Genomic DNA, 20298 nt, shown 5'->3' with positions numbered 1-20298 from the left:
AGCCATTGGCATTACGTGAGACACACAAGACATTTGTGAATTCCCATTGTAACAGCGGGAAGGCTCTGTTTTCCATGATTATTGCGTATTCACGTTTTTTCCACAAACTTTAAAATAATGATGACTGCATGTTAACTCTGGGAGTCAGGCTCGACAGCACGTGTCACGAAGGTCACTTTTAACCTTCATCATTTATTCAACCAGTAGTCTGCATGTCAGCACTTATTAAAATTCGGAAACAAAGCTTACAGAACCAGAATCCAAATGTTTTATAATAAAACGCCTTTAAACCCCGTTTTTTAAACCACAGACAAAAATAGTGCAGCGCAGCGTGCGAGGAAAAGAAGGAAATGACCTTTGGAAATGAGAATATTCAGGAAACACAAGAACTACAGTGTGGACGAGCATGTATGAGTCATCTTCTGTGAGCCTCGCCTGCTGCCTCATCATTTTACATTGAACGCGCTCACCGCTGTGAAAGTGCACGCATCATCTGGATTGCATTACACGGGCACTCTGACAGCTCCTAATTAAGATTAATCCCTCTGCTGTGCTCGTTCACGTACAGAATATGCCATGAAACTAACATCAATGACGGACGAAAAGTCAATATAGCCTATCACGTCAAGGCTACTAAATACACAGCACAGCGAAGACGAATCACTAGGCACATGCCATAAAACACTATGGAATTTAAGGAATGTGTCTGGCCATAGCCCTACATATCCTTTTTTTTTCTTTAACATTAGGATCTCGAAGCTCCGCCCCTTTGGGGGCGTAGTCCGAGCCCTAAAAAGGGGACCCAATAACCCTCTGCTCAGTACACTCTAGCACTCTTGGATACTACAGAAGAAGGCTGCCCTGCTGCACACCTTCTTGAGGCATGTTCTGCTTGCTGAGAAGTAAGACTGGACCTGCTCCCATCATCCCAGGCTGAGTGACTTCAAGGTTCAGCTACTGACCTCCGGTTCTATGCTACAGGGACATAACACGCTCCAGAGGCCTCACTACATCTGCCCATCTGACCTGCTGTCTGGCCCTGCAACAGGAACAGCCTGAGCGCTGCTTACCTCTACAAAAGTGAGTCCCTGATTCCCAAGAGATGCCTCCCATGTCCTTAGACCCTAGGCTGGTATTAGAGTGCACTCCTCTGACTCCTGATGTTTTCAGCTCTTCGTGACTGTGAACGGGCCTGTTCACAACAAGATCTTGCCTCCCACGCTGACTGCCAAGGCAACACTCCTGTGAATCCGACTCTTCGTGCTACAGTGACGGGCAGCGAAGACCTGCAGTGCGAGATCTGCGCCTTGCGCTACATCGACAGCCAGTCGTGACCACCTACGTGTAGCTCCAGCAATGACTGTCTACGAAGCCTGACAGGATCTTCACACTACAGCGATGCCCTTCTGTGACACTCGGCCTGCTCTTTGCACTACAGCTATGACCCATCACAATGTTGTCCATGTGCCCTGAGGTCCCCCACACTGTTAATGGAACTCTTTGTGCTGGACTTTAAAAGATAACTTTTTCAGCAGGACTAACGTGGTTACTGAATCCAGCTCGTGCTCCATTACGGTGCCTGAAGTTGTAATTTTCTCCCATCTTCCATGACCAGATAACCACGAGAAGCAATTTGTGATTTTAGGCACTATAATTGCCTCAAATCTTTGAAATTGCATATCTCTAGCTCTACTGATTGTATTTTTATTGTTTTGTTGGCAAACAAATTGATAAACTTTTACTCTATTTTCCTAAATTGGTTTGGTATTTTTCTTGTGTTCTGTCTTCACCTTATTGCTGTGTGTTTGCTGCATGAATACTTTTCATATTGCCTCTAAGTTAAACCTGACTGCTTTTGTGCTAAGCTAACAGAGGGTCGAGTACATAAAAATCTAGTGACTTTTTGTAGAATACTTTCTGTGGCTGTTGCTTGATTAGGGTTTCACACCCTCAACCAAGAACTCAATTTCTCACACAGACGTAACGGTATATTACTTTTAAAAACCCGCCATTGTGACAAAAAACTACAGATGAAAACATTGTCACAAATGTCTGTTTTTCCTACTTATTTACATTATTTATTGTTTTAACAGTTAGTTCATTTGGGAAATCCTTGAGGGATATACACAAAAGGTCCCTTTATAAATTCAGAATTGTATCTTTTTGGGATCACCAATGGGTTTAGAAACTGTTTCCAGCATAAATGACAAGTAGGTTGACGTGACAGAAATTAGGAAAAATGTATTACATCTTAACAAAATGCAATGTCTGTGGTAAAAAAACAATTTTGGGAGTTACAACTCTGCTAAATTCCGAAAGCTGGTTATATGGTGATCCTTAAACAACAAACCTTTTGTTGATGGCACTTTTTAGAAATAAAAAACATATTCTACTTGCCCATCACTTTTTCCCGAACAAAAATGAACTATAGAAAAGTTATTTTCTCAGCCCCCTCCAAGGGTATCTTCAATCTCTGGCTACCTTTAGAATCCACAGGATGTTGAACAGGTTCCATGATGAAATATCGTTAACATAAATATCGTCTATAATAAATATCGTCACTAAAACATCGCTTACAGAAATATCGTCATCCTATACATAACATAGATTTCACACAAATATCGATATTTTTTTATCGACAACCCTAATATCGTTAACATTAATATCGACTACTTAAATATCGACTACTACATTATCGACTGTATTTTAAATAACACTACCTTTGACATATATATCGACTACACTAACATCGACGACCTATGTACTCTAAATATATACAAAAAATATCGTCTTTTTATAAACAACTCGAAATGCACTATTCTTTGATTTAACTTAAATTTTTTTGCTATTTTATTTACATCACTAAAACATTTAATATATACTTTTACAAACAAATAGTGAAGCAACATCGTCTCACAAAAATAACGGTTTTCCCACGCCAAATAACGTTCTCAACCAATGATTTTGAATTTCCACTAATTGAACCAATCCAAAACTACCATTAATTAACTCACTCATATAAATACAATTACACACCTAACGTAATTTACCATTTTTGGCCCAAACTTGGAGAAAAACGGTTACCTTGCTGAGAGAAGAGAATACAAACGAACGACTACAACTACAATACATCACACTACACTTCAAGTAAGTTAAATACCATTTTTCTTTCGAAGTTACTATAAGTCCATAAACTCCCGATTTTTAAAACTGTTGTTCTTTAGAGTAACAACTAAACATGTTGAACTTATCAACAACGACAATACAGTTAGATGTAAGCACTTTTATTAACTACCTTATCCATGTCTACTTAGATAGCTGATAAAAAATTTTTAAACTGGCTAAGTAAATGTAAAATTTTAAATACATGTATCTAACTACTATCATCCAAATACTACAAGTAACACAATGATAATTTTTTCCACAGACTCTACAAAATTATTTGCCTATCTACAACTACACTACCAACATATTCTACTACATTAAGTAAGTATAATCACTGTATGTGTAAAAATGCAAAAATTAAAATGAAAAACTTATTACACTAAAGTATTTCTTTCTATTATTCTTTAACACTACTACAGAACTTAAAGAGGATACAAATCTGAAAAAGAAGTAAGAATAAAAGGTTTACCAGTGAAGCCACATAGTAAGTATACATTAGCACTGTAGCCTAGTATTAGACACATGTCTATAAATTGTGTTCAATATTCTTAAAAACACATATATATATTTCCACAGATCTACCTTAGACATGGCAACTGGAGCTACTTTCATTACTTCGCAAAAAGGAAAACTAATGCTGAGCTACATGGGTTACACCTACACCCAAGAAAGAGTGAAAGCAAATAAGACCCATTGGAAATGTAGTAAATATTACTCTAATGCATGCTATGGTAGAGCAACAACTGTTGATAACAATGTGTTAAATGTACGTGAGCATAACCACCCACCAAATGTAACTGAAGTGGAAGTGAGAGAAGCACTAGAAACATTGAAAGATGCTAGTACAGGATCACAAGAAACAAGCACTAGCATTTTAAAAAATGTATTAAGCAAAGTTCCTGAACATGTGACAGGACAGCTACCTTCTATTCCCAACTTAAAGAGATTAATTGCAAAAACTAAACGTGCTTCTGATCCAACTCCACCAACACCAGAAAGTTTTCAGGATATAAAAATATATCCTGAATATACCATTACACATAATGAGGATAAATTCTTAATGTATGACAACAACAGCCAGGACAAAAGAATTTTACTTTTTGCTACAAATAATAATTTGCTAAAGCTTAAATCATGTGAAACATGGATGATGGATGGGACTTTTAAAGTTTGTCCCAAACCTTTCTATCAACTTTACACCATTCATGGGGAATACCAAGATACAAATATCCCTCTTATTTATACTCTGCTGCCAAACAAAACTAATACTACCTACGTTGACATTTTAACAACGATCAAAGAATTAACAGATAATTACTATCCTCAAAGAATTATCATTGACTTTGAAATTGCCATGATTCAAGCAATCCTAAAAATATATCCCCATACCTCCATACAAGGTTGTTATTATCACTACAACCAAAGCATATGGAGGCACTTACAAAAATCAACTTTAAGCATAGAATATTCTACAAACAGTAACTTTGCTTATCAAATAAAAAAGTTGATTGCATTAGCATATGTACCAACAACAGAAGTAGCTAACTACTACAATTTATTAATTGACAGCCCTTTCTACCGCACCAATGAAAAAATACTAACTCCCTTCTTAGACTACTTTGAAGATACCTGGGTTGGAAGATTACATCGTTCAGGCCACCGTAGACAACCTAAATTTCAAATACCATGGTGGAATGTATATGCTAGTACAATAGCACAGAAAGCAAAAACTAATAACGCAGTTGAAGGATGGCATAATGCCTTCCAAGCCACTTTAGGGAGAAGTCAACCAACACTTCACAAACTGATCCAAAGCATAAAAAAAGAGCAAAGCTACCAAGAACTCAGAATAGAACAATCGCTTTCTAAAATTGGCCCTAAACTAAGTAAACAAACATTAAACATGTACGAATATCTGCAGCAAAAAACTAGAATGTACCCAAGTATAGAAGGTCTAGCATACTTAGATCTAATAGCAAAATCAATCCTTTAAATATAAAATTCCAAAAAGTGAGCAAAGCATTATAAAAGATACTATGTAGTAAAATTTATTAATATTATATCATGTAAAATTATCAATAATATATTTTTACAAGACATAATAATATTACATTTTACTAAATAGTACACTATACCACAATGCAACCCAAAAGTAAATATCACTTTTACTTACGGTTCTGCTGCTGTAGAATATGTTCCATGGTGATAATTTCCACAGAAATGTTACCAACAGCTATCCATATCCAATGTGTAAAAATCCCAACAAAATGTAAAAATACAACTGTTTGATAATAGTCCCGTAGCAATCCTCTCGAAATAGAAACCATGAAAAAAACGATAAATCCTCACGAGTAAAAAAAGTTGAGACCCCGAAAAAAGCAGAACAATGTAAAAGTATGTACCTGCTTAAAAAAAACACGTCACAATCCATCTGCTCACCAAAAGGAAAACCTGTAAAATATCGAAATAAAAAATAACCTCAAAACATAGGAAATACGCATAGCCTACACATAGTATAGAAAAGATAAAAACAATCTAAATTCATCCCTTAATCGACAGTAAACGTTACTTTTGTTCGAACTACCTCACAAAGTACGTTCTCCATAACGTCGCTAAATAACACGTAATTCGCACATATTATGTAAAGTACTACACATATCTACACATACACACTACAACTATCACTAAACTTTACTTAAATATCTTTAAAAGTAATGAGAAACAAACTTACCTTCACCAACAAGAAACAGCTCCCAACCGCGAGCTTCCGTTTTCTAAAATGACCCAAACAACGATGTTGATAGAAAAAAAAGTGAAGTTCCTAAACTAAGATGGCTGCATAATAAAAAGTAAAATAGGACAAAATAGACTTTCAATAAAAAATACATTGTATAAAATACCACAATATACCCAATATGTATTAATAAATGTATTTTTATTGTTAAAAAACATATGAATATTGTAATAAATACATTAATATGTTTAAAATAATTATGTATTATTTGTTTATTATTAGAAAAGTGAATGTCATTTATAATATTTTTCTCAAATGTAACAAAATGTAAATGTATGTTATGTACATATCATGTTAAAAATAATCACATAATAAATATGTAATATATTAAATTTTAATAAAAATATTAAAATTTAATATAACAATTTATATATGATAAAAACATTATTTATGTCTAAAAATGCTATATAATTTGTTACCAAAAATAATGTGAAATTAAAAAAAAAATTTGTACAATCTTTGTAGTACCAAATCAAAATGTCAATAAAATATTTTGTTAAAAATATTGTTTCTTAATTTACACTTGTCATATGAAAATAAAAATTGTATACAAATGTATTTAATGTATATTTATGAAAAGAATAGACTATAATAATTTACTATTCTAAATCCAAACATAACTTAACTCAGGGAATGTGCTGGATAATAATCCTAAAAAATTTACTATTCTAACTCCAATCTAACATAAATCAGGGAAAGTGCTGGATAGTAAACCATAATAAATTACTATTCTAACTCCAGTCCAACATAAGTCAGGGAAAGTGCTGGATAGTAAACCATAATAAATTACTATTCTAACTCCAGTCCAACATAAGTCAGGGAAAGTGCAGGATAGTAAACCATAATAAATTACTATTCTAACTCCAGTCCAACATAAGTCAGGGAAAGTGCTGGATAGTAAACCATAATAAATTACTATTCTAACTCCAGTCCAACATAAGTCAGGGAAAGTGCTGGATAGTAAACCATAATAAATGACTATTCTAACTCCAGTCCAACATAAGTCAGGGAAAGTGCAGGATAATAAACCATAATAAATTACTATTCTAACTCCAGTCCAACATAAGTCAGGGAAAGTGCTGGATAGTAAACCATAATAAATTACTATTCTAACTCCAGTCCAACATAAGTCAGGGAAAGTGCTGGATAGTAAACCATAATAAATTACTATTCTAACTCCAGTCCAACATAAGTCAGGGAAAGTGCTGGATAGTAAACCATAATAAATGACTATTCTAACTCCAGTCCAACATAAGTCAGGGAAAGTGCAGGATAATAAACCATAATAAATTACTATTCTAACTCCAGTCCAACATAAGTCAGGGAAAGTGCTGGATAGTAAACCATAATAAATTACTATTCTAACTCCAGTCCAACATAAGTCAGGGAAAGTGCTGGATAGTAAACCATAATAAATTACTATTCTAACTCCAGTCCAACATAAGTCAGGGAAAGTGCTGGATAGTAAACCATAATAAATTACTATTCTAACTCCAGTCCAACATAAGTCAGGGAAAGTGCTGGATAGTAAACCATAATAAATTACTATTCTAACTCCAGTCCAACATAAGTCAGGGAAACTGCAGGATAGTAAACCATAATAAATAACTATTCTAACTCCAGTCCAACATAAGTCAGGGAAAGTGCTGGATAGTAAAGCATAATAAATAACTATTCTAACTCCAATCCAAAAAATTATTGATAATATTTTCATTAAGGATTATAAATAAAATTTCGTGACAATTTCAAATTTGAAATTTTAAATTTCGAATTCTGATTATTTTTCATATTTCGCATTTTTTTATTATTTTATTTTTTTTTATGTTTAAATTACTACCCACCCTTATCCCCTAAAATACCAATTACCCGCTCCAAAAATGTTATTATAATAATTTCTTTAAGGATTACAAATAAATTTTCGTGACAATTTTATTTTTGAAATTTAAAATTTCGAATTCTGATTATTTTTCTAATTTCGCAATTTTTTATTTTGTTATTTTTTTTAATTTTTAAATTACTACCCACCCTTATCCCCTATTATACCAATTACCCGCCACTAAAAATTAAATATGACTTTTTCATTAATCATTAAAATTAAATTTTCGTGTAAATATCTATTTACTATTTTTAAATTTCGCATTCTGATTAAATTTCTAAATTGTTTTTTTATTTACATTTTTTATATTAAATTTTAAATTACTACCCACCCTTATCCCCTATAATACCAATAACCCGCTACTAGAATATTAACAAATCTTTTGTAAAATATTATTTTTTTAACCTTAGTTTTACTAATATTATTTTTTCTAATTTTATACACAACATTATAATAAATTTTTTTTTTTTCTAACACATTATATTTTTTTGACGATATTATATACAACGACTTTTTAGTCAACGATATTCTATTCATCGATATTTTTGTTTGACGATATTTATGTCATTCTAAATAAACGATATTTTTTACAACGATATTTACTTAAGCGATATTTTTGATTTTCGATATTCTTACTACGATATTAATGCTAGTCGATATTTTCCCGTCGATATTCCATCTTAATACCGTTGAACAAAAGGATGCAATTTGGCATGGATACCTTTCATGGAAAAACATTATGAAGGGTTAGTTGTGCACTACCCAAAACATCCAAAAAAGAGGTAGAACCTGGAGGGTAGGGTCGGAGGACAAGAGGTAGGAGTCTTAGCAACCTAGAGGTTAATGGTAGTGGAAACATACCATGTTTTGAGATCTGAGAAGCGGTCGCTCCCCACGCTCCCTTCCTGGATATCGAAGCGCTTTGCTGGCTTTACTTGTGATCTGGGTATCGTAGCGCTTTGTTTGCTTTACTTGTGAAGAATTGCTGCCTGCTAGTGCTCACTGCTGCTGCTCGCATTTTAATCTGTGCAAAGTATTTTATTATTATTGAGCGCTCGCATTGCCTGATTTTAAATTAACCAATTATTGCCTGATTGTGCCGGTGCCACTGCGACATCCAACTTTCTGCCCCCAATCTGGCCCTGTTTCGGTTTTGCTTTCGCCGCCATATTTGTTGTTGTGCCTCGTAGCCAGCCTCTCCACCCCGCTCCCGCCTCCCAGCTGCTCCTCCCTCGCCCCGCCCCCTCCACTATCCACATATGACAGATGCTTTTGCGCGCAGCGTTCACGCGCAGCGTTCGTGCCCTATGCGTGCCGAAGGTGCGCCAAAGGTAAGCCCGTCTACGCCCGTCCGCGCCTGGACCGCGCCCAGCGCCAGACCCCCTGGCCCCCGCAAACACCTCTCCACCCGCCTTACGTATGACTCCGCTACCCTCTCAGCACTTAACCCCGGCCGACTCCCAAACTGCTACCATGCCGCCCCAGGACACACCCATGGACCCTTCACCTGCCACTCCTGCAAGTTTAACTGCATCAGGACCCACACCAAACCCAAAGACGCCAAACAGAGCTCCAACACTAACCACCTGAAGTGCATCCTACTCAACACCCGCTCGGTCCTCAGACACGCCATTGAACTCTGGAACCTACTAGACACCACATCGCCGGACGTCACCTTTCTTACAGAAACCTGGATGAACACCTCCTCAGCGCCCGACATCGCCATAGCCATCCCGGACGGTTACAAGATCATCCGAAAGGACCGCATCAACCAAACAGGAGGAAGCATCGCCATCGTCCATAAGAACACCATCCGCATCACGACCAGTTCCGATGACAACCTCACAACCGCCGAACACCTTCACTTCCAGATTCACACCGACCCTAAGACCACACTCAGAGGCACCCTCATCTATAGACCACCCGGACCCCGCACACAATTCAGCGATGACATCACTGACTTCATCAGCCCTCACGCCCTCCCCTCCGAGGACTACATCTTACTGGGAGACCTCAACTTCCACCTGGAAAAGAACAACGACAGCAACACCACCACCCTTCTAGACAACCTCACCAATCTCGGACTCAAACAACTCGTCGACATCCCCACCCACCTTGCCGGGCACACGCTCGACCCAATCTTCACCTCCAGCAAGCACATCTGCTTTAATCACACCACAGCTCTCCATTGGACGGATCACAGCTGCGTTCACTTCAACTACAAAAATACCACGACCCACAACCACCCACAACCTATTCCCCGGAGAAACTGGAATACAATTACCACCGAACAGCTCTTCACATCGCTTCACCAAAACCCTCCTGCAAAATCATCGAACTCAATCCAAGCAGCTACCAACCTCACACAATGGATCACCCACAGCGCCGACGAATTAGCACCCCTGAAAAACCATCAAATCAAACAAGGCAGCAAAAAAGCCCCCTGGTTTAATGATGCCCTTATGAAAGATCTGTCGCACCCTCGAGAAAGCCTGGCGTAAAAACCCAACCACTGACAACCTGACCACCTTCAAGAACGCCACCCGCAAACACCACCAACTGATCCGATCCACCAAGAAATCAGCATTCAAGAATCGACTCGACAACAACGCCCACAACAGCAAAGAACTATTCAACATCGTCAAAGAGTTTACAACCCCTCCGCCGGCACCAATGACATCACTCCATCCCAAGACCTCTGCGACTCTCTTGCCTCGTTCTTTCACAACAAAATCGCCTACATACATAACAGCTTTGGAGACCAGCCCACCCCACCAACCTCCGAACCAAAACCCCCTCCAACAACCTTTACGCCTGGAACCCAATCACCACTGAAGACACCATCCACCTGATGAACACCATTCACTCAGGATCGCCAACCGACCCATGTCCCCACCACATTTTCAACAAAGCAGACTCCATTATCGCACCCCATCTCCGAGACGTCATCAACTGCTCCCTTAACTCCGCCACCTTCCCGGAAAGCTGGAAACATGCCGAACTCAGCGCCCTCTTGAAGAAACCTACAGCAGACCCCACCGAACTTAAAAACTACCGCCCCATTTCGCTCCTCCCTTTCCCTGCCAAAGTCATTGAGAAAGCCGTCAACAGTGAACTCGCCGCCTTCCTCGAATCCAACAAATCCCTCGACCCGTCACAGTCCGGCTTCCGAGCCAAACACAGCACCGAGACCGCCCTCATCGCAGCAACAGACGACATTCGAACTCTACTGGACAACGGAGAATCAATCAATCAATCAATCATAGCATTTATATAGTGCGCTACTCACCCGGAGGGTCTCAAGGCGCTGAGGGGAGGGGGTCCGCTACTGCTCGAACAGCCAGGTCTTGAGCTGCTTCCTGAAGGCGAGGTGGTCTTGGGTCAGGCGGAGGTGGGTCGGAAGGGAGTTCCAAGTCTTGGCGGCCAGGTAGGAGAAGGACCTTCCTCCTGTGGTGGCTCTTCGGATGCGGGGGACGGCGGCGAGGGCGTGGCTGGTCGACCGGAGCTGGCGTGTGGGAGCGTAGAAGTTGAGGCGGCTGTTGAGGTATCCTGGGCCTTGGTTGTGTAGGGCTTTGTGTGCGTGGGTGAGGAGACGGAAGGTGATTCTCTTGTTGACCGGGAGCCAGTGCAGGTCTCTCAGGTGTCTGGAGATGTGGCTGCGGCGGGGGTTGTCCAGGATGAGTCGTGCTGAGGTGTTCTGGATCCTCTGGAGTCTCTTCTGGAGTTTGACGGTGGTTCCGGCGTAGAGGGAGTTGCCGTAGTCCAGACGGCTGATGACGAGGGCCTGGGTGACAGTCTTCCTGGTCTCGGTGGGGATCCATCGGAAGATCTTACGTAGCATGCGCAGGATGTTGAAGCACGACGAGGAGACGGCGTTGACTTGTCTGGTCATGGAGAGGGATGAGTCCAGGATGAAGCCCAGGTTGCGTGCGTGGTCCGTGGGTTTGGGTGCGCTGCCCAGGGCGGGGGGCCACCAGGAGTCGTCCCAGGCGGAGGGTGCAGATCCCAGGATGAGGACTTCCGTCTTGTCCGAGTTCAGTTTCAGGCGACTGTTCATCATCCACTTGGCAACGTCTGTCATCCCTTCCTGTAGGTTGGCTCTGGCGGTGGCGGGGTCTTTGGTGAGGGAGAGGATCAGCTGGGTGTCGTCGGCGTAGGAGATAATGTTGAGGTTGTGCTGGCGTGCAATGGCTGCGAGGGGGCTCATGTAGACGTTGAAGAGTGTTGGGCTGAGCGAGGAGCCTTGAGGAACGCCACAGATGACTCCGGTGGCCTCTGATCTGAACGGAGGGAGGCGGACTCTCTGTGTTCTTCCGGCGAGGAAGGAGATGATCCACTCCAGTGCCTTCTCCTGGATTCCGACGTTGCTGAGGCGCTGTACTAGGGTACGGTGGCAGACAGTGTCGAAGGCCGCGGAGAGGTCCAGGAGGATGAGGGCCGCTGTTTCTCCGTTGTCGAGCAGGGCTCGGATGTCATCGGTGGCTGCGATCAGGGCGGTCTCGGTGCTGTGGTTTGCCCGGAAGCCAGACTGCGAGAGGTCGAGGGAGCCGTTCGCCTCGAGGAAGGCGGCTAGTTGCTTGTTGACGGTCTTCTCGATGACTTTTGCTGGAAACGGAAGCAGCGAGATGGGGCGGTAGTTCTTGAGGTCGGTGGGGTCGGCTGATGGCTTCTTAAGTAGGGCGCTGAGTTCGGCGTGCTTCCAGCTCTCCGGGAAGGTAGCGGTGTTGAAGGAGGTGTTGATGATGTCCCGCAGGTGGGGTGCGATGACAGCGTCGGCCTTGTTGAAGACGTGGTGAGGGCAGGGGTCTGTCGGGGATCCGGAGTGGATGGAGTTCATTGTGTTGACGGTGTCTTCGGTGCTGATCGGGGTCTAGGCGCGGAGGGTGGTTGTGGGGGGGGGGGTGGTTCGATCGTGGCATGCGTCGGTTGAGTGCTGAAGCTGTTGTGTATGTCCGCGATCTTGTTGTGGAAGTAGGAGGCGAGGGAGTTGCAGAGGTCTTCCGAAGGGGTGATGTCGTTGTTTCCCGCGTTGGGGTTGGAGAGCTCTTTCACGATGTTGAAGAGTTCTTTGCTGTTGTGTGCGTTGTTGTCTAGTCGTTCCTTGAATGCGGTTTTCTTGGTGGCGTGGATCAGTTGGTGGTGTTTTCGGGTGGCGAGCTTGAGGGCAGTCATGTTGTCTGGTGTTGGGTCTCTGCGCCAGGTTTTCTCGAGTGCTCTGCAGTTCTTCTTGGAGCTCTTGAGTTCGTCGTTAAACCAAGGTGCTTTCTTGCTGCCGGGTCTGCTCGGCGGGGTCTTCAGAGGGGCGAGGTCGTCTGCGCAGTCGCTGATCCATTTCGTGAGGTTGGTGGCCGCTTGGCTGGGGTTCGTTGTGCTGGTGGGAGGGTTCTTGCTCAGGGAGGTAGCGAGTTGGTCTGCGGTGATCTTGTTCCAGCTTCTGCGGGGAACCTGTTGCTGGTGATGGTGGAGCGTGGTCCTTCTGAAGCTGAAGTGGACGCAGCTGTGGTCCGTCCAGTGGAGTCCCGTGGCGTGGCTGAAGGCGATGTCCTTGCTGGAGGAGAAGATCGGGTCGAGTGTGTGTCTGGCGTAGTGGGTGGGGGAGGTCACCAGTTGCTTGAGTCCGAGGTTGGAGAGGTTGTCCAGCAGGGTGGTGGTGTTGCGGTCGTTGTTGTTCTCCAGGTGGAAGTTGAGGTCCCCGAGGAGGATGTAGTCGGCGGAGGGGAGGGCGTGCGGGCTGATGAAGTCGGCGATGTCTTCGCTGAATTGTGTGCGTGGTCCCGGGGGTCTGTAGATGAGGGTGCCTCTGAGGGTGGTCTTGGGGTTGACGTGGATCTGGAAGTGCAGGTGTTCGGTGGGTGCGAGGGTATCGTCGGTGTCGGTCGTGATGCGGATGGTGTTTCTGTGGATGATGGCGATGCCTCCTCCGGTCTGGTTGACGCGGTCCCTCCGGATGATCTTGTAGCCGTCCGGGATGGCGATGGCGATGTCGGGCGCTGAGGAGGCGTTCATCCAGGTTTCCGTGAGGAAGGCGACGTCTGGTGAGGTTGTGTCGAGCAGGTTCCAGAGCTCGACGGCGTGTCTGTGGACGGAGCGGGTGTTGAGCAGGATGAACTTCAGGTGGGTGCTGCTGGAGTTCGGCTTGGTGGGTGCTGGTGTAGCGTGGGTCCGGTTGCAGGTGAACTTGCAGGAGTGGCAGCTGAAGGGTCCGTGGGTGCGTTTCGGTGTGGCTCGGTAGCAACCCGGGGTTCGGCCGGTGTTGAGAGCGTTGAGTTCGGTGGTGTCGTAGGTCCGTCGGGTCGGCTTCCGTCGGTGGGGGCCAGGGGGTCTGGCGCTGGGCGTGGTCCAGGCGCGGACGGGCGCAGACGGGCTTACCTTTGGTGCGCCTTCGGCGCACAATCGGCACGCCCACTGCGCGTCAACGCTGTGCGTATGCACGGTCGCCATTTATGGCGAAGTGGGAGGGAGGGCAGAGCAGCTGGGAGGTGGGAGCGGGGAGGGCACAGAAGGTAAGGGGGCGTGGCCGCACGCAGGCGGCGGGAAGCGGGGAGCGGGAAGCGGGTGGGGGGGCACAGAGAGCGGCGCTAAACAAGGCAAGGCACAAAAAAGGAAAAATAAAGGGCACAGAACAGAAGGGCAAAATGATACAGGCAGCACAAAATAAAGAAAACACACGCAAAATATGACGGCGGGGGGCGGGGTCGACGGGGCGGGCTCAGCGAGGCTGAGGACAGTAGCGAGGGGACGCACACGCTACAGCTGGTGGCCGTGTGGCGCGGGGTTGTCCTGAGGTCAGGTCACACTCACCTGCGCTGCGCGGTCGCCATTTATGGCCAAGTGGGAGGGATGGCGGAGCAGCTGGGAGGTGGGAGCGGGGAGGGCACAGAAGGTAAGGGGGCGTGGCCGCACGCAGGCGGCGGGAAGCGGGAAGCGGGGAGCGGGAAGCGGGTGGGGGGCACAGAGAGCGGCGCTAAACAATGCAAGGCACAAAAAAGGAAAAATAAAGGGCACAGAACAGAAGGGCAAAACGATACAGGCAGCACAAAATAAAGAAAACACACGCAAAATATGACGGCGGGGCGGGGTCATTGGTTCGGGCTCAGCGAGGCTGAGGACAGTAGCGAGGGGACGCAGACGCTACAGCTGGTGGCCGTGCGGCGCGGGGGTGTCCTGAGAAACTGCTGCCCTCATCCTACTCGACCTCTCCGCAGGCTTCGACACGGTCTGTCATAGCACCCTCATACAGCGCCTCAGCAACGTCGGAATACAAGGAAAAGCATTAGACTGGATAATCTCGTTCCTCGCCGGAAGAACCCAGAGAGTCCGCCTCCCCCTTTCAGATCAGAGGCCACCAAAGTCATCTGGGGCGTACCCCAAGGATCCTCACTCAGTCCCACCCTCTTCAACGTATACATGAGTCCCCTCGCATCCATCGTGCGCCAACACAACCTCAAAATTATCTCCTACGCAGACGACACTCAGCTGATCCTATCCCTCACCAAAGACCCAAACACCGCCAAAACCAACCTACACAAAGGGATGAAAGAAGTAGCTGGGTGGATGAAGAACAGCTGTCTAAAACTTAACTCAGACAAAACGGAAGTCCTCATCTTAGGATCATCCCCCTCTGCCTGGGACGACTCATGGTGGCCACCAGCCCTGGGAACCGCACCCATGCCAACCGACCACGCACGTAACCTGGGCTTCATCCTAGACTCCTCCCTCTCGATGACCAGACAAGTCAACGCCGTCTCATCATCATGCTTCAACATCCTACGAATGCTCAACAAAATCTTCCATTGGATCCCCACCGAAACAAGAAAGACGGTCACCCATGCACTGGTCACAAGCCGACTAGACTACGGAAACTTTACGCCGGAACCACAGCCAAACTACAGAAATAACTCCAACGCATCCAAAACGCCTCAACCAGACTCATTCTAGACATCCCCCGCCAAGCTCACATTTCCGGTCACCTGAGAGACCTCCACTGGCTCCCCGTCAACAAGAGAATAACTTTCCGCCTCCTCACCCACGCACACAAAGCCCTCTACGACCTAGGACCCGAATACCTCAACACGCGCCTGTCCTTCTACACCCCCACCCGCCAACTTCGATCGTCCAATCAAGCCCTCGCCGCAATTCCACGCATCCAAAGATCCACCATGGGAGGAAGATCCTTCTCCTACTTAGCGGCCAAGACCTGGAATTCCCTCCCCACCCACCTCCGCCTCACACAGAACCACCTCTCCTTCAGGAAACAACTTAAAACTTGGATATTTGATAAGTAAAGCTCCCCCCTCCCTCAAGCGCCTTGAGACCCTCTGGGTGAGTAGTGCGCTATATAAATTTAAACTTGACTTGACTTGACTTTTTATCTGTGCCATTGAGAGTGTGGCCTGATGACCCACCTCATGTAAAGTTCTGTTATCATGTGTAATCCAGAAGCTTGTGCTGACATCCTGTGCATCTGTCAGGTGTGTGCTGGCATATAATACATGCGTGGCAGTAGGATTCTGTGTGTTTATGAGTCTAACAGCCTGATTCATCAATCTCCCGTTTTGCGAGGCCCTAATAGCGAATCATAGCAAATCGCTATTAAGGACTCGCAAAACGGGATTCATGTAGGATTAGCAAAATTTTGTGCGATTCCTACTGATTCCTTATTTGCGATTAGCAAATTGCTAATCGCAAATAAGGAAAAACTCCCATAGGAATGAATGGGGAGTATTCCTTATTTGCGATTAGCAATTTGCTAATCGCAAATAAGATTGCGATTTGAAGGGTGCCAGGGGTGTCCAAAGGACACCATGTAGCACCCCTCAAATGACATTTGACACAGGTGTTGAACACACACATGTCCAAAGGACATGTCTGTGTGTAATATGCAACTCAGAAAAATGCATTTAAATGCATTTTTCTGAGTTTTCGCAATTTACAGTGAGGTTTGACCTCGCGGTAAATTGCGTCCAGAAATTGCGAATTTGCAAAAGAAATGTGGATGATGAATTACATTTAAGGAATCTCAAATAGAGATTCCTTCAATGTAATTCCTCGCAAATTTGCGAGATCGCAATCAGCGGTTTTTGCATTTGGGATGATGAATCCCAAATGCAAAAATCGCACTCGCAAAGGGCCAGATTCTCAGAATCTGGCCCTTTGCGAGCCGATTTGGCCTTGATGAATAAGGCTGTAAATGATGAAACCAGAGAGATCTCTTCTGGGTGTCCAGGTTTACCTTGGCACTAGAAGGAGGGTGAGGACAGATTCCCTGTACAGTAAACATGTAGTATTGTTTTCATTCCATTGGCTGAGGGCTGGTGATCCAGATACTGAAGTGAGGAGGATGGAGACTGGGCATGTAGTGTGGAGTGCAGTGGGATTGAGAGTTAATGTTAGGAGGCCCAATATGCTTTGAGTATATCTATTGGAGACACTCCCAGTTCCACCTGGGGACTCCTTCCCCATTGAGAATGCATGCTAAAACATTTTATAAGAGCAGGCAGTGTCAGGACCACTATATTTAGAAGAAAGGGGCCCCTGCCTTATGGGATGAACCCTAGCAAGGAAACAGTGCTTTGGGAAAAGAAGAGCAAAATTGCACCGGGTTTTGTGCCTGTTGTACTTAAGTGAAGAAGAACGTTATGCTAATGACTAAGCTCACATTAAGTTTATGCTGATATATTCTAATATTTTATTGATTATTATATCATCTTTTTTGTAGAAAATATTTTTGTGTTATTATAAGTTAGTACATACAACATTTTAATACATGTGACATAGATTTTGTGAATGATAACAAACAATCCCAAAACATTTTTTAAATACAGAGGTGCATTCCCATTTCAACGTGTTTCGGCTTGAGCCTTCTTCAGGAAGTCTGTATTCATGCACAATTACGTTAACTTAAAGTTGGAAATACAGGATGGATGACTGGGATCCGTAGGTGTGTCAGGTATAAATGTCACCAAATCTGTAATATACATTGGCTCATATCTTATTAGAAGAATTTCCTATTCGTGTAGATAAAACGAGGAGTAGTTGCAATGGTTCGTAGATGAAGAAGAGCAGCGACGCCCGCTCAAGATCACTTAATTTGATAATTAGTCCCAACCGAACATGGAGTTCTGGTTCTGATTAGGATATCTGAAATCCGTCATAATTTCTGCATAGGCACCATTTGGAGACGTGTGACTGGGTACGTGGAGCGGGCGTCTTCCATCTAGTCCCTCCGTGAGACTTCCTGAAGAAGGCTCACGCCGAAACGCGTTGAAATGGGAATGCACTTCTGTATTTTAAAATTGTTTTTTGATTGTTTGTTATCATTCACGAAATGTAAATGTAAATGTAAATGTGTTGTACTTGTATAGCGCACAGCTACCCCGGACCGGGGTGTCCCGGCGCTTGTACTCATACCGCTCAGTAACCCTTCCTGGATTTCCTTGTGAAGTGTCCACTCCTGGGCACCTCCATGGTGAAACCAGGCATCCCTCGCGCTGTTGGGGCCGTTGTGGAGATTAAGCAAGCTATTGCCCAGAGTTGCAGCGTGGGACCCATGATTAGAATAGGCACTGAGGCGAGAATATCCTGTCAGAGGAATTTATGAGCCCGAGACCCGCCGAGGCGGGAATCGAACCCTGGTCCCTGGCCAGAGCTCTGCATCAAGGTCTGCCACTCTAACCATTGAGCCACACTCCTCCATCTATGTCACATGTATTAACATTTTGTATGTACTAACTTATAATAACACCAAAATATTTTCTACAAAAAAGATGATATAATAATCAATAAAATATTAGAATATATCAGCATAAACATAGTGTGAGCTTAGTCATTAGCATAACGTTCTTCTTCACTTAAGTACAACAGGCACAAAACCCGGTGCAATTTTGCTCTTCTTTTTCCAAAGCAGTGTCAGGACCACTGCCAAATATTAAAAAATGAAAAGAAAGCTTTTCATTTTTTTAATGCATCCTGTTTTCTAAAACGTGCTGCAGAAAAAAACATTGCTTTATTTAAAAGTAATCACAGACTTGATGGTCCGATGGCCCTAGCAGGGTACCACCCCTGTTTTTTAGTGATTCCCAGTGGGTTACGAATTGCGACCTACCTCATGAATATTGATGAGGTAGGTCTATTGTGGCTCAATTAGGAATCGCTAACAGTGTCAAAGACATATTTGTAAATTGTGTCTTTGATTCCCAATTAGCAAATCGCTAAAATTCTCTATTCAGTAAAATGATATCTAAGTACATGTGGCCCTTGGATTCTAATGTTTAACCTTCAATGTGAACGTTTGCTCGCGTTCGCAATGTTTTCTTCTTCTTGCAGGTGCGTTCATATAATCTCACAGTGAGTGAAAGGCCCATTGTATACGAGAGATGAAGAGGCTCGGGAGGAGTACTTTTGGCAAGGATGAGAGCTGCTGATGAACACCGGAAGGACCACTGTCTGCATAGTATCCGGAGGAGATGGGAGAAACCCAAGGACGTTCTGATGTGCGGATCAGAAGATTAAAGTGCAACTGCCAAGTTTTACCGTGAGAAGGTGGAAAAGCAGTGAGACACATGATGTGGGATTCTGGAACATTCTTCGTAGTTTTAATTGGTGGTCACTCTTTTGCTTTACTCACATTCTTTTAGACTTTGAGGGGTACAGACCTCTTTGCTATGTTCCTCATTTGGCACTCAAGGGATTATAATTGGTAAAACAGCTTGCTTCACATGCTCTCTGAAGTTTTAGCCTACGACTGCTGGTCCACGCTACCACTAGGATAGCTTGTCTATAAGGTTGACTTTACAACCACCATCAATAAGGGTCGATTAGACTGGTGCAAGGTGCCCACTAGAATTAGTGGACACCATATGCCAGGCTAACTTCTCACAGGCTGCAGTGTAAATGAAGTAAGTGTGTGTATGATGGTAACTCCTCTTTGTGCCTGAGGCACCTAAAAAGATTCATTACAGGGACATCTGGATATGTGGCTCAGTGCCTGGTGCACTTTACACCAGCAGAGAAATCAAATCTCATGAAATATATATTGGGGGCCTTGACTCGTTGACTCATGCAGCACCAGGCAGCTGTGTTAGCAGAAGGTGGATAATATTCACTGTGACCTTTTCCCTCTGGCAATAAGGAGTGTTTTCATAACATGTTTTATTGGGCCACATTCATTTCCACTGGCATGGCTGAAATGACGAAAGTAATAAATGTGTTTCTTTCTTATACTTGGAGTCTGAGGTTTCCAGTGTTTGTTTTGTTTTTCTGCCACTCCTGTCTTTTGTGAAAATAAACTGCTCTCTCTCTCCTGGGCAAGGCTCTCCGGGAGCAGGCAGGGGAGGGCGAGTGGACCCTGGCCAAGCTGGCGAAGGGGGAGGTCCCTTCCTCTAGGATGGTGGTACCCCAACCAGGACCCACGGAGGTCTGCGCTGTCTTCTCAGGGGGTCCGCGACTCTTTCCAAAAAGAAAT

At 44.0% G+C, this 20298-nt stretch overlaps 2 protein-coding genes across 5 annotated transcripts in view; one reads left to right on the top strand and one right to left on the bottom strand.

The window, feature by feature from the left end:
• The window catches only part of LOC147736595 (membrane-spanning 4-domains subfamily A member 4A-like), a 225483-nt gene that overhangs the window by 173505 nt on the left and 31680 nt on the right, over nucleotides 1-20298 (bottom strand). The window lies entirely within an intron of this gene.
• LOC147736596 (uncharacterized) lies at nucleotides 1782-19214 on the top strand. Its single transcript, XM_086953583.1, has 3 exons — nucleotides 1782-3649; nucleotides 3742-4861; nucleotides 19161-19214. Exons 2-3 carry the CDS (start codon nucleotides 3755-3757, stop codon nucleotides 19212-19214), a joined length of 1161 nt encoding a protein of 386 aa, XP_086809709.1. The 5' UTR covers nucleotides 1782-3649; nucleotides 3742-3754.

The sequence above is a fragment of the Lissotriton vulgaris genome, chromosome 1_2 (genome assembly GCF_964263255.1).
Source record: "Lissotriton vulgaris chromosome 1_2, aLisVul1.2, whole genome shotgun sequence".
Lineage (NCBI taxonomy): Eukaryota > Metazoa > Chordata > Amphibia > Caudata > Salamandridae > Lissotriton > Lissotriton vulgaris.
This window is presented reverse-complemented; position numbering and strand designations above follow the sequence as displayed.

Coding starts and splice junctions, on each gene's coding strand:
- LOC147736596 (XM_086953583.1), top strand. CDS start 3,755: ATGGCAACTGGAGCTACTTTCATTACTTCGCAAAAAGGAAAACTAATG. Junction 4,862..19,160: donor TTCAAATACCATGGTGGAAT/GTATATGCTAGT, acceptor TTCTTCTTGCAG/GTGCGTTCATATAATCTCAC.